Source organism: Abramis brama (genome assembly GCF_963993115.1).
Source record: "Abramis brama genome assembly, chromosome: 20".
In the NCBI taxonomy this organism is placed as follows: Eukaryota; Metazoa; Chordata; class Actinopteri; order Cypriniformes; family Leuciscidae; genus Abramis; species Abramis brama.
Genome location: NC_139982.1, coordinates 16,456,397 through 16,470,699, shown reverse-complemented (window position 1 = coordinate 16,470,699; position 14,303 = coordinate 16,456,397). Strand labels below are relative to the sequence as shown.

The 14,303-nt window shown below is 37.9% G+C and overlaps 1 protein-coding gene across 1 annotated transcript; it reads left to right on the top strand.

Moving 5' to 3' along the window:
* The first annotated feature begins 356 nt into the window (after positions 1 to 356).
* LOC311070310 (inhibitory synaptic factor 1) lies at positions 357 to 13,051 on the top strand. The gene is made up of 2 exons (XM_084094087.1): positions 357 to 1,481; positions 10,728 to 13,051. Exons 1-2 carry the CDS (start codon positions 1,335 to 1,337, stop codon positions 11,295 to 11,297), a joined length of 717 nt encoding a protein of 238 aa, XP_083950213.1. The 5' UTR covers positions 357 to 1,334; the 3' UTR covers positions 11,298 to 13,051.
* Positions 13,052 to 14,303: the final 1,252 nt, after the last annotated feature.

The following is a 14,303-nucleotide window of genomic DNA, read 5'->3' as shown; positions in this document are numbered from 1 at the left end:
ATAATCTGGTCCTCTTCTATTGCTGCAGAGCCGTCGCATTCATGATTCAAGAGCCTGCACTGCAACACTGAATTGAATTAATTTGCTTCCCCAACTGAGGTGGCAAGTGGTTGAAAAGATCTGAGCAGAGAGCGAGCTCGGAAGTGTACATGAATTGATGTGTTTGTCGGAAGTAGGATGGAAGTGACAGGACAAGGGTGAGTGGGACTAAAGGGTGGTGTGTGCACGGTAGCAACTATGAAAGAGGAGGGAAGAGTAATGGAAGAGAGATCATAGAAATAAATGCGAGTGTTTGAGGGCGAGTGACTGAGGAGAGAGAGGGAAGGGGGAGGTTTCCTAAGTGCTTGAGCATCAGTGACTGATAGAGGACAACATTGGAAGAGAGGTGCTGAGCATGCATCCGTCTCTAGTGTTATCTGTGCGTGCTCAGATGGGGTAGGAGATACGCTGCACTGTACGGGGCACAGTGGGAAAAGCCTGGCAACTCTGCGGAAGCTTTTTATAGACATATGGAGCAGCAAAAAAAAGTCAAAACGGCATCAATTCTGGACCAAAGCCACAAAAGCCAAGAGAAGACAAGCTACTGAAATCCTGAGCAATTTCTGGAGTGGGTTAGCGGATGTCCGGGACTCTCTTTATCTCAGAGTATTGGCTCGTCCTCCCAGGTGTCACACCAGATGCGTTCTTTTTCTGTCAGCTCGAGTGGCAATGTGACTTGTTCTTACTTTTCTTAGTGCACTATTTGGATACATATTTTCTTCACATCAAATACTGATGGCTCCTGTATTAAAGGCTTTTTCTTCAATGTAAAATATGCTTCATGGTAACATTTCTGAATACGTGGAATTGCAATGGAGGATGCATATGCATATGAATGGAAGATTCACAGATGACTTTTGGTACGTCACAAACCTCTCAAAATAGAAGCTCAAAAGGGCGTTTTACTTATTTATTTTCTGGCTGTCTTAAGAACAAAGTTTCTTTCATGCCAAAAATGATACCATTTGATTTAAATTTAACATCATACGGAAAAGATCAAAGCTTTGCTGAGAACAGTTTGTTTCAGTGCTGAAACTTTTCCAATTTTCTTGATGCCCTTTTTCTTTTTGAAAGTTTTCCTTTTGAATTTACTGACAGTTACTAGATGTTCCTGGCCTGAATTCGGTGTTTTCTAACATCAGCAGTGCCACAAATAGCTATGCGAAGATGTTTGGACCAGAGAATGGGTCTTTTATCCAGATAGGTTTAAACAACACTGTGGTGGGCTTCAGACATGAAGTCCAGTGTCCTGTCCCCTCCTGGCTGCCGCTGCTGCTGTCATTCCCATGTGAAGGATGTTTCACGGCACAGCGCTAGGACCATTTGAACCGAGCACGAGCCCTGACCGGAGAGCAGAGATCCGCAGGCACGTTAAGATGGTCATGGAACAGCTGGAGGAAGTTCTCGCTGAGCTCAAGGACGTGGCGAAAGAGCTCCGGGAGGTAAAGCACACGCTTTGGGCATGTTTTGATGGTTAAGGCATTGATTTGATAAAAATGTATTTGAACACAGTCTGACGATGAGATCTAGTGACCAAAACCTTTAAATCCATGGGTGTCCAATCCTGCTCCCATGGAGGGCCAATGTCCTCCAGAGTTTAGCTCCAACTTGCCCCAGACACACTTGCTTGGAAGTTTCTAGTAATCCTGAACATAGATATCATATAATAAAGGCTAGATGTCTCGTGCGCGCTGCTGGCCAATGGAGGTCGATGTCTGCACACGGCGGCCATCTTGCCACAGGGTGCTCGCTCACTCGTAACATGGTGCATGTACTTTTAAATAACCATAACTTGCTCAATTTTCTACCGATTTTCAAACGGTTTGGTTTGTTATAAATGTCAGAGATGTAGTTATGACACTGACTGCATACATATGAATAATTATAACAATGGACTTCCATATGAAAGAATTATAGCCACGTTAATAACGTTTGTAAGAAACCAAACCGTTTGTAAATCTGTCAAGATTTCAGCAAGATAAGAGGATTTGTGTGCATGCTGATCACTCACCTTAATTCACAGCTTCCCTGTGGCAAGATGGCCGCCGGTGATGCCGGAAGTGACTCCGCCTTAAGACATCTAGCCTTATATGGATATCTATGATCCTGAAGATCTTGATTAGCTTGTTCAGGTGTGTTTGATTAGGATTGGAGCTAAACTCTGCAGGAGAGTGTCCCTCCAGGAACAGGATTGGACACTCCTTTTTTAACCCCACAAGGGGTGATCTAGCTTGAGCAAGGCACTGATCCCTACATTGTAGTGAAACATTATGCAAGTACGCAAGTGCTTCTAGGTATGAATGATTGATTTTGTGAATTTTTGCATTCTGAAATTTGCTGAAAACAATTCATAATGCAACACAAAGTATGCATTCACATTCTCAAAGTTGCTTTACCATTGTAAAAGTGGTCGACATGTTTGTAAGTAGTTTACACCCTGTTTAATGGCATTGACTAGGGGGAGAGCCACTGTCCTGCAGAGTTTAGCTCCATCCCTAATCAAAATATATCCAAAGTCACCAGATTGTTTAGAAGGTGTGTCTGATTAGGGATGGAAATAAACTCTGTAGGAGAGTGGCCCTCCAGAACCGAAGTTGCCCATCCCTGGCATAGACGTATGAAGGTAACTCTATCGCCCCCTTGTGTACTGGGGTTTGTTACCATTTCAGGAACACAGGAACAATGGGACTGCAATCTTGCAATCGACTGGTTAGCATTCATAATGTTTACTACTTTAATACTTTGGTTTCTGGTCTAAAAGCGACTACTGAATGCATACTTGCTATCTATACACAAACCAATAGACACAAATACAGTGGGTACGTTTCATAATCATACACAAGGTCACAAATACATCCATGCCCCAGTGGTATGTCCATCTAGGGGCTGTTGACTGGACAGCTTGTCACCCAAACAGCAACCAACAGATAGATTAACAAGGAGAAAGGCTTGCAGGATGACACCCCCCACACACACCGTGACACCCCATGCAAGCAAGATGTCATCTGTGATGCCTAATTATCACCCAGCGAATCAGACAATGGGCCGACATGCGCGGGAGCGAATCTGATTTCCTCATCTTCTCACCTGTCAACGTCTCATCTCTTTTGCAGTTATCTCCCTTTGTGCTGGGCGATTGCTTTCAGCATTATGTGAGAGGACATCTCCTTAATTAATCGCTTTCCTCGGGTGGATATCTATCTGCCTCATTACTGTCACTGAGTCTATGAGTGTCCCAGACTGGCATTTGTCTCATCATCTCAGTCACAGCTCCTCTGGATTTGTCTCATTTGTCTCCTTGGCCAAGTTCAGGCACCACCGATAGCTCTGCCGCTCTTGCCTGAGTTAACACCTCCATCTGTCACTCACACCTTGCAGCAGAGCCTTATTGTTACTACTGACATCTTGTTATGGTTATTAGTTTTGCCACACGCTCATCTGTCTTTCAGCTGTCTTTTATTCCATAGATAACAGCCAAACATTTGTCACGAATCTGAATTCTTTGCTGCCAAGTGTAACCAGTACACTGCTCAATTATACGCCTTTGCTTGATCTATCCACACAGAATTATGCAGACGTCTTAAGTTCTTTTCATGTTTGTTAATATTTTTGGCAAATTTGATCATGCTTTAGCTAGCAATAAAAGTGTAGTACTTTCAGCTCCATTTAACATATTTTATCATGTTTAAATCCATTGCATATAATTCCACTGATTTCCCGCCAAAAACCGCACTTACACAAATCCTGTCTGGGCCTTCTCTATTTTCTATTGTAAATATCAAATATGTTTATATACAATAAAATAAAATTTAAAAAGAGATCAGCAATTTTTAACCGGACTGACTTTTATTTTATTGTTATTATTTACAGTACAATGGTGTAAACTACACTAATGGGAAAGCTGATGTCAATGTTGGTTGATGTTTTTGAAAATATTGGTTGTTAAGCCTCAAGCTTCTTATAATCAGCCAGGCTAACCTTTTGAAAAGTATTAGCTAAGTTTTGTTAGTAGCCTTTGTAGTGAAGCTTTTTTCAAAAGAGTAGCTTGACTACTCAAGTAGCTTACACACTACTTTAAAATAAATGTAAACTACTTAAAGGGGTCACTGTCTCTTTAATTACCTATAACTATAACTATAAATTGTTAGCAATATTGTATATCAGAACAAGTAATTAGCATAACAACTTGAAAATGTTGCTTCAGAACGTTCTCTGAATGTTCAAAATGTCCAATTTTTATGTTTAAAAAAAGTTTTTTCTTGGTTAAGTGAATGTTAAGGGACCATTCCATCATTCCATTTTATTATGTTCCATGAATGTTCTGAAACAAGTAGTAACATTTAAAAAATATTTGACAAACGTCCAACTAAAACTTTCCTGGAAAAAAGGTTAAATGAACTATGTAAGGCATAACTGACGACAGGCCGTTGAATTATTAGAAAAATAATGCACACCCGAGCAATGCATGGAATTATTTTTCAATAATTCAATGGGCCGGAGTCAATTATTCCGCTTATACTACAGTGACACCTCAAAGCATTGTTCAGATGATGTATTATAAGACGTTTGTCAGGTTTTGTCCTTAAAACGTTCTTGTGTGTGGGACTAATTTCTTTTCAATCTCATCCCAAGCCTCCGTTGCTAATTTCAAAATGTCATTTTAGAGCTAGTAACGGAGGCTTCAGCCACTGATAGCAGACTAATGAAGATATTAATGCAGTTAGAGAGAGAGCGAGAGCGAGAGCGAGAGAGAGAGAGAGAGAGAGAGAGAGAGAGATTAAGCCATGTGAATTACTTCAGTCTGTGCGTCTCTCAACAGTAGCTAAGTTTCCATCCACTTGTCAATCGAATTATCTGAAGTTCGGTAAAAAAAACTCATGCGAATAAAGCTGGTGAAAGTGTGTTTCCATCCAACGGCTTTAAAGCTAATAAAAACCTGTGCGTAATGACGTCACATGCTGCTTTGAGATCAAATTGGTATATCGAATTGATTTGAGACATTTTAAGGTGTTTCCATTCATTTTCGCACTGAATCGCACAACATTCAAGCAAACATTTGCGAACAAAGTTTTGCTAGACAAAATGGATCGCGCCATCTACCAACAAATGATCAATATTGCACCAGCTGATAGCGACATATCAAGCTATAATAAGAAAACAACGACGCTATCAACACATTGCTATGATGATGCAGATGCACGTAAATGCCCGACGATATTCGGCAAATAACGTTTCCATCAGCGTTTATCGCATAAGCCGTATATCGATCAAGATAAAATCCGAGGAGACCGAACGTATTTCATTTGAGTCGATATTCATGATATTCAGTCGAATTTTACTGTTTTCATAAGGCATTTTCGATATCATTCGATATCACTTAATTTGGATAAAAACGTGTGGATGGAAACATAGCTACTGTTCGGCAGCAGCGTCTCTACTAATAGCGAAACTGTAAGTTTATCTGCTCTTTGAACAGTGCCGTTATAACCTCATACATGTAGGGGAAAATATCATGTAGATTTTAAATTGTTAAACTATTTTACTGATAAAATCATCATGTTGTTGGCTGTAAGGACCTTTGAAATGGCGAGGTGATATGGAACTGTAATGCGGCAAAGACCTGCCTGGAACTACTTTAGCTGTTTCCCTGACAATAATTGCACACCTTAGAACGTTCGTCAACCAATCAGAATCAAGCATTCAACAGCCCAAAGTATTAATAATGTTTTTGTGGAAACATTTAAGGTCAGACAACTTTTAATGACCATTCTATAAACGTTACTGCAAGAACATTTGTTCATAACTTGGAGAGATCCTTGCCAGAACATTTGTCAAAGTTCTGAGAATGTTCCCGTTAGCTGGGATAGTATATACCTGGAATGCAATGTAAGTTGCTTTGGATAAAAACATCTGCCAAATGCATACATATATATGTAGATAGATAGGCCTAAGATAATGTATATGGAGATTATTTTCAGAGCAAATATATGGGAAGTCAGCAATGCTTGATGAAAAATGTATGAGGATAGAATCTGTTTTTAAATCTAATAGTTTCTTTCAGAGTCTCCAGCCAGCCTCCAGGTAAAAAAAAAATCAATCGCTAAAGAAGCCCAGTAGTGGTGATGGGTCTTTCTTACTGCTTTCAAATCAGGCTTCCTCTCGCAGTGCTTGTCAAAAGCTTGTTCTGACTCACACTCTGTTCCAAACACACTCTGTTTAAAAGCCTTCTGGGAGGGTTTGGCAATTATCTGACACCAAGACCCGAGGTTCTGCAGGTAGGATGACTGTGAGACAAAGCGGATAAAATAAATAAATAAATAAAAAACATTTGGGTGGCAACTTTTAGAATGGAATGGAATTTATTGCACCGGCTACATGATTAGATTTAGATAGGGGATTTAAACAATCCTCTAAATAGACTTTTTCTATTTTGTTATTGCTTTTATTGGGACCTTTATTATAAGTTCTGAAACATAACTTTTATAACTTCTTTTTTTTTGTAAAACATCTGTCATAAATTGTTATAGTTCAGAAAAGGAATGAAGAGATCTTTTGAAAAATGTGTTAAACTATGTACATTCATATGAGATGGTGATGCCAGTCATGATCTTGGTTAAAAAAATACTGTTTATTTTACATGGAGAGGGTCGCCTCATGGGAGCCGCCATTTTGAGATCACAAGTATTTGACTAACTTTATCTTTGTAATGTCCCATTATTGGACACTTCAATCACGGAAATAAATTCATCATGGCTAACTGCGAATAATGCCTTGAAAAATTGCATTGGTAACTGAAAACCTCTGCATGATGAGGCCTCCACGCCACTAGATGTCAGTGTCAAGTCCAAGACGACTGATAGTATATCAAACAAAAATACTTTCTTCACTATTGTGTTTATATCCGAATGAAACCAACAAGAAAAAATGAAGAGTGGGGTTTGATTTTCTCCATGGGGAATTGATTTGATCGTTGATTAAGTACAAGTTTAGGCCAAATTAGATTTTTCTGTCAGTATAAGTCAAGGATATACTTAAGTGCAATTTAAGTATATTTTTTGAGACATACATAAAAAGTAGACTGAAATACTTTCTTGTTTTAAGTTTAAAAGAAGTATACAAATAGCACATTTGAATAAATGTCTTTTTTGTCAGGGAAATGTCACACCGCCCTCCACAGTGTAGCAGCACTCTGATCTCCGATCAGTTGTGTGTGGATGGCAAGAATGCATTAAACATGAACTGTCTGACAGCAGCGCGCACATCAGGGCACAACCCCATGAGAGATGATCTAATACCTCCCCCAGACAGGACCTTTCAGTGGTGTCCCAAAAATGTATCTCTCTGATAACCGCACAGCGCTTATCCTACTTGGCAGTGTTCGATATATATACTCGTAAATACAGTACATTATGTTTGTACAGTCCTCACTTGTCTGCATTGCAAAAATCTTGGTATTGTTAACGTATTGTGTGCACTTTCGAGCAGCAGGTGCGTTGTGAATGGATATTTGGACTTTTCAATGCCTGTCATTTGGGCTATTCCTGTTTACATTTGACTGCTCATTACCGAATCACAACAGCCAAAAAGCCTGTGGCTTGCCGCTGAATAGCCGGTCTGCTATTATAAACACTCAATACTGCAACATCCTAGATTGAATACGATGAGAAAGTTTGGCAGCAGCAAAGCACTGACCTCATCAAAATCAGAAGCAGCGAAAAACAGAACAGTCTGTCATTAATAACTCTGATTTTTTAATCCAAACGCAGTGTTTTATCATCAAAATCAAAATCCAACATAACTGCATCATAAATAGCATACTAAGCTGCTTAAAATTGATTAAAGATGTATTAAATCTGAACGCCATCCCGTCATAGATAACCATATATGTATGTTACATAATCTTATTAAAATCTACAGACAGACTTTCTGATCAAAGAGGCTTCCATCTGTGGTATCGCAACTCCTGTGCCTTGTTTTGTCTTTGAATTGTGTGCACCAGCCTTGAGACCCTGCTCAGAAAAGGAGCTGGGTAAAGCAAGAGAAGGAATATTGATAAGCGTATGGTTGAGTTCTTATGTAAGATGCAGTTACTAGCACAGCAGGACAAATTCCCTTCAGCACAAACAGATATTAAATATTCCAATGCCAGTGGGTGAAATGGGGTGAGATGGGGGAATAAAGATAGAAAGGATAGATGCATAGCCTATATATATATATATATATATATATATATATATATATATATATATATATATATATATATATACATATATGTATATAGCCTATATATATATACACACACTGTATATTACTCATTTATGGCTTATGCTCAGCCACATGAACTATGAAACTGCAGACATTCTTCAGGTCTTGGTCTTTTCATCAACACTAAGAAACTGGATGTTTAAAGTTGAATGGAATTCCAGGGCGTTGTGATGTGCTTGCTCAGCCATTCTGAGTGATTTTTAGCGTTGCTGCTGTGGTGTTCGGGGTGGTTGTTTACTGGCACTAGTTAAAAAAGTGCACCCCAAAATCTCTATAACATTCTGGTCAATAGAATTGGCACAAGTTCCACCTTGAATATGGGATTTTTTCACTTTGATGGCAATTTGTAACTATTTTGCGTTTTGGTGACTATTTAGTGGATAAGTCGTATATGAACATTTTGTGCAATCTGTTTATGCCCTACTGACGGTTGACTATTGCAACTTCCACTTCATGCCGACTTTAAAAAATATTGTATTCCAAAGGAGAAAGAAGTTCAAACTGGTTTGAAACGACATAAGCCGGCAGAATATTCGGTAACACTTTATAATAACTGCATGCTATTAATCATTAGTTAAAGGGTTAGTTCACCCAAAAATGAAAATTCTGTCAGTAATTACTCACCCTCATGTTGTTCCAACCCCGTAAGACCTTCGTTCATCTTCGGAACACAAATTAAGATATTTTTGATGAAATCTGAGAGCTGGCTCACTCCTCCATAGGCTTCTAAGACATTATAACTTGCTGGCCCAGAAAATGCATTAAAGACGTCGTTAATATAGTCCAAGTGACTACAGTGGCTCAATCTTAAGTTTATAAAGCGACGAGAATACTTTTTGTGCGCAAAAACAAACAAAAATAATGACTTTATTCCACTTTTCATTTCCTTCTCTCTGGGCCTCGAGTCTTTTCACGTAGTGTTTAAGCGTAGCGCGTCTGTGTCGCACGCCACCACGTAGGCTCACTATTGGGCGACGCTGGTCATGTGTGTGATGCGTGAGACGTACAACACTGACGCGCTACGCTTAAACACTACGTGAAAAAACTCGAGGCCCAGAGAGAAGGAAATGAAGAAGTGGAATAAAGTCGTTATTTTTGGGGGGTTTTGCGCACAAGCTTTATAAACTTAAGATTGAGCCACTGGAGTCACTTGGACTATATTAACGATGTCTTTAATTCATTTTCTGGACCAGCAAGTTATAGTGTCTTAGAAGCCTATGGAGCAGTGATCCAGCTCTCAGATTTAATCAAAAATATCTTAATTTGTGTTCCGAAGATGAGCGAAGGTCTTACGCGGTTGGAACAACATGAGGGTAATTACTGACAAAGTTTTCATTTTTGGGTGAACTAACCCTTTAAGCATTTCTAAACAGTTAATTCAGCATTTATTAAGCATTAATGGACATTAATAAGCAGTTTATAAATACAGCTATAAATGCTTTATTCTTGATTTATAAGCATATCTATAATGTGTTTAATAATTGTATTTTCATACTTTATTAATGATCAATTTATAATTTCTAAATGAAGTATAGCATTATTTACAAACCAGTTAGATTATTTACCATTATTTACAAACTAGGTGTTGTCATTGATTAATAAGATCACTTAGAAAGTGTAAGTAAATGTAGTAGATTCAGGTAGTTATAAAGCATTTAGTAGTGGTCAGTTCACTATTTTTGTGAGCTCATCTACTCAAGTGAGGGAAAAGCATTTATAAAGGAGATTTAAAGACTCAGTTATCTTCTAAACAGAAAAAGGAAACAAACACAACACAGTGATACAGAACATACAAATATTTAACAGCCTTTAAATCTCCTTTATAAATGCTTTACAAGGCATAACTAGTCCTCACTTTAGATAAGCTCACAAAAATAGTTAACTGACCACTACTAAATGCTTTATAACTACCTGAATTAACCCTGAATTACAGTGGAAATACATGTTAATAAAGCATTTATTAACACACAAAGTAACTATTACTATATGTCTGAATAATAATATGTATTTAAACAGTTTTTAATCATTTACTCACATTTTCTAAGTGATCTTATGAACCACTGACAACTCCTAAATAACCGGTTTGTAAATAATGCTATACTTCATTTAGAAATGATAAATTGTTCATTAATAAAGTATGAAAATACAATTATTAAACACATTATAGATATGCTTATAAATCAAGAACAAAGCATTTATAACTGTATTTATAAACTGCTTATTAATGTCTATTAATGCTTTATAAATGACGAATTAACTGTTTACTAATGCTTAACTAATGATTAATAGCGTGCAGTTATTATAAAGTGTTACCGAATATGCTTTTTTGAGTGAACTATCCCTTTAAGAGTGAACAAAAGCTTCAGATATAGTTATGAGAGTTATTTCATAACATTTATTCAATTTTCTCTTTTTCCATTCAGGTTGTGGCACAAATTGACAAGTTAACATCAGATATCGACCTTGACTCAGAGGATGACCTGACACTAGTGAGCTGCAACGAGGACCGTGGTGACCTCTTGCACAATGAGACATTATCCGACAACCTTTTACTGCACAATCCTCTCCGTAACCCAACCATAGCCAAGAAGCAAGAGTTAGACCTCTACCGCAGGAGCTGTGGAGACTTACCCGCCCTCAATGGACCATTAAAGGCCCCAAACAGCACTAAAGCCTCCTGGCTCTTTGGATCTGGAGGAAGGATCCATTCTTACGACAAGACGCTATATCATGCACTGTGCTGCGATGATGATTACAATGAAGATAGAGGTGGAATGAGATCATCAAGGCTGTCGTCCACAGATTCTGTGTTTTCATCTTCACCTCCAAGGTTTTTGACTCCCACATGTAAACGTAAAACTTACTCCAGCCCAGACTCGAAGAAAAGAGCCCTCCGTAGCTGCAGTACGCAAACTGTTTCTGATAAAAGCACACAAACTCCCTTCCCATACATTCCAGCCAAGCAGAGAGCTTCAAGTGACTACAAGAACTAAAACTTCTGCAAGTATCCCCAAAAATGTAAAAGCGTCTGTTTTTATTTTTTTGCTGTTCCGAAACCATATGACTTTCTTTGTTCTGTGAAACACAGGAGGTGAAATTTAATTTCTTGATATAATAAAAAAAAAGAAAGAAAGAGAACTAGGTATGTGAAGCTTGACAAAAAAAAGTCACCATATGACTTGTTCAAAATCTTCTGAATATACTCTACCGGTCAAAAGTTTGAAATAATACGATTTTTTAAAAATGTTTTTGAAAAAAGTACGTTATGCTCTCCAAAGCGGCATTTATTTGATGAAAAATACAGTGAAACTGTAATAATGTGAAATTGTCATGATTCCCTGTGTCTGTTTCATGGAATCCTATTTTGATATTCTGTTGTCTTGCTGTGCCTGTGTTCTCTTCCCGGGATTTATTTGAAATTTAAATATTTAGTACCGTTATAAATGTATTTACTGTCACCTTATAATCAATTTAATGAGTTTTTGCTGAAGAGTCTTCATTTCTTCTTCTTTTTTTAATCTTACTTACCCCGAACCTTTGAATGGAAGTGTGTCATAGTTCCCACAAAAATATTAAACAGCAAAAATGGTTTTCATATTAATAGGATTTCTTGAGGAGCAAATCATATTATTAGAATGATTTCTGAAGGATCATGTGACACTAAAGACTGGAGTATTGATGCTGAAATTCAGCTTTACCATCACAGGAATAAATTACATTTGAAAATATATTAAAATAGAAAACAGTTATTTTAAATCTAATAATATTTCACAATAATACTGTTTTTACTGTATTTTTGTTCAAATAAATGCAGCCTTGGTAAGCAGAAGAGACTTCTTCAGAAACATAAAAAGCTGTTAAAAACTGTAATTGTACCAGTCTTTTGACTGGTAGTGTATTTGTTAGGTTTGAGATCAAAAGTTTAGTTGTTTTTTTTAAAACAAAAAATCTTAGCACTGGCGCTCATTGGTTCATTCATAAGAGAAATAGCCATTTCTGATTATTTTTTTTTTTTTGTCTGATCTTTTTATCCAGTCTGAATGATTCTTTCATGAACTACTTTTATAATATTTCAAAGATACTTTCATGGTGCCTGTTTAAAGCTTTGGTCCACATTTATTGTAATTAATGGAAAAGAGTGACCAGTACGTCAATCAAAATATGTCCTTTGTGTTTAACAGAAGAATTAAAGTCATTGGAATGGCATGAGGGTGAGTAGTTAGTTTGAAATGATTTTGAACTGTGCGATCTGTCGATACTTATGATAATGAATTACTGTCATTGAAAAACCTCTGTTCTCATGGAGTTTGCAGAAAACAATTTAAACACTGTTTTGATTCATTATGAGGCATTATGCCAATATCGAAACAATCATGCATCTCGGCAGAACATTAACACCACTCCAAAGCCCCCTAATGAGTGAGAATTGGTTTCGGTCACACCCACACTGCGCAGTAGCCTAAATATACACAGTTAAATTAAGCGAGTGGTGCACTTCCCCAAAGAATTACTGGAAAATAAATAATGTGCTTTATATTAGGCTGTTTTTTCCTAAAAATAAAATAAAAAAAGAGTACATTATTAATAAAATGATGAATAAAACTTTCTGGCAGATGCTTCATTCCGCATCATCTTCCTCTCAGCAGGATATCAATTAATTAGTAACTGTTTTTCCTGTAATGTATGCACAAATTTACCATAGTAACTATGGCTCTGACAACAAAACTGCTGCATTAGCCATTGTCCCAAAAAAAGAGAAATGACCAAAATGACAGAAAAGCTTTTTACAGTGTTTAAAGAGGATCCATTTATTACTGGTGGTTGCTAAAGTTCATATTTGCATATAAGGCTCATATAGGATCATTACTGCCATAATTAGGGTTAATGATTCGAACAATCCTCTAACTGTATTACATTTTGCTGTGCGGCTCATACTGCACTGTTTGTGCTATAGACATGAATGATATCTTCTGTGGCTTATTGAGGAAAAGTGTGTTATTACTTTTCTACGTGATTAGACTTTTGATTTTTGCCTTGTGGAACATAAAACTGGTAAAAAATATTCATAGACTTGTTAAATTTAAAGACCAGAATATCATATTTTATGACAAGAATGAGCTTGTTGTGCCAGTGGGAAACCACCTGGAAACGTTCTTAGAACGTAACGTTCCGTCAAGGTTCTCTCAAAGTTATGAGCAAACATTCTTCCAGTAACGGCGCTGATATATTTTTAGACATGCCAGTGCAAGTTGCTTGAAGTTAAAACCACTCAAACATGCATTGTAGTCTAATGATAATAATACATTTAATTTGTTACATGCATATAGCGCTTTTCTCTGCACTCAAAGCACTTTACATGGAAGGGGGAATCTCCTCAACAACCACCAATGTGAAGAATCCACCAGGATAATGAGGAGACAGTGATGAAGCCAATCAGTCAATATGGGGATGATTAGGAGGCCATGATGGGAAGAGGGCAATGGGCAAATTTGTCCAGGATGCCGGGGTTACACCCCTACTCTTTTTTTGAAGGACATCCTGGGATTTTTAATGACCACAGAGAGTCAGGACCTTGGTTTATAACCTCTCATCCGAAGGACGGTGCTCTTTGACAGTATAGTGTCCCTGTCACTTTACTGGGGTGTTAGGACCCACACAGACCGCAGGGTGACCCTCACTGTTACCCTCACTAACACCTCTTCCAGCAGCAACCTAGTTTTCCCAGGAGGTCTCCCATCCAGGTACTGACCAGGCTCAACCCTGCTTAGCTTCAGTGGGCAACCAGTTTTGGGCTACAGGGTGAAATGGCTGGAGTCTAGGACTAGGCTTAAGCCTTGTCTGTTAAACCAGGGGTATGTATAATATTTACAGAAGCATCTGACCAGGAGTAACGCAGCAGACTGACTGAATTGCATCAATAAGCTCTTGGTTTAGTTGACAGACTCTAATCCTTCAGACAGTGGTGTAGCGGATGGGCACGCACTGCAGGGGTAACCGCA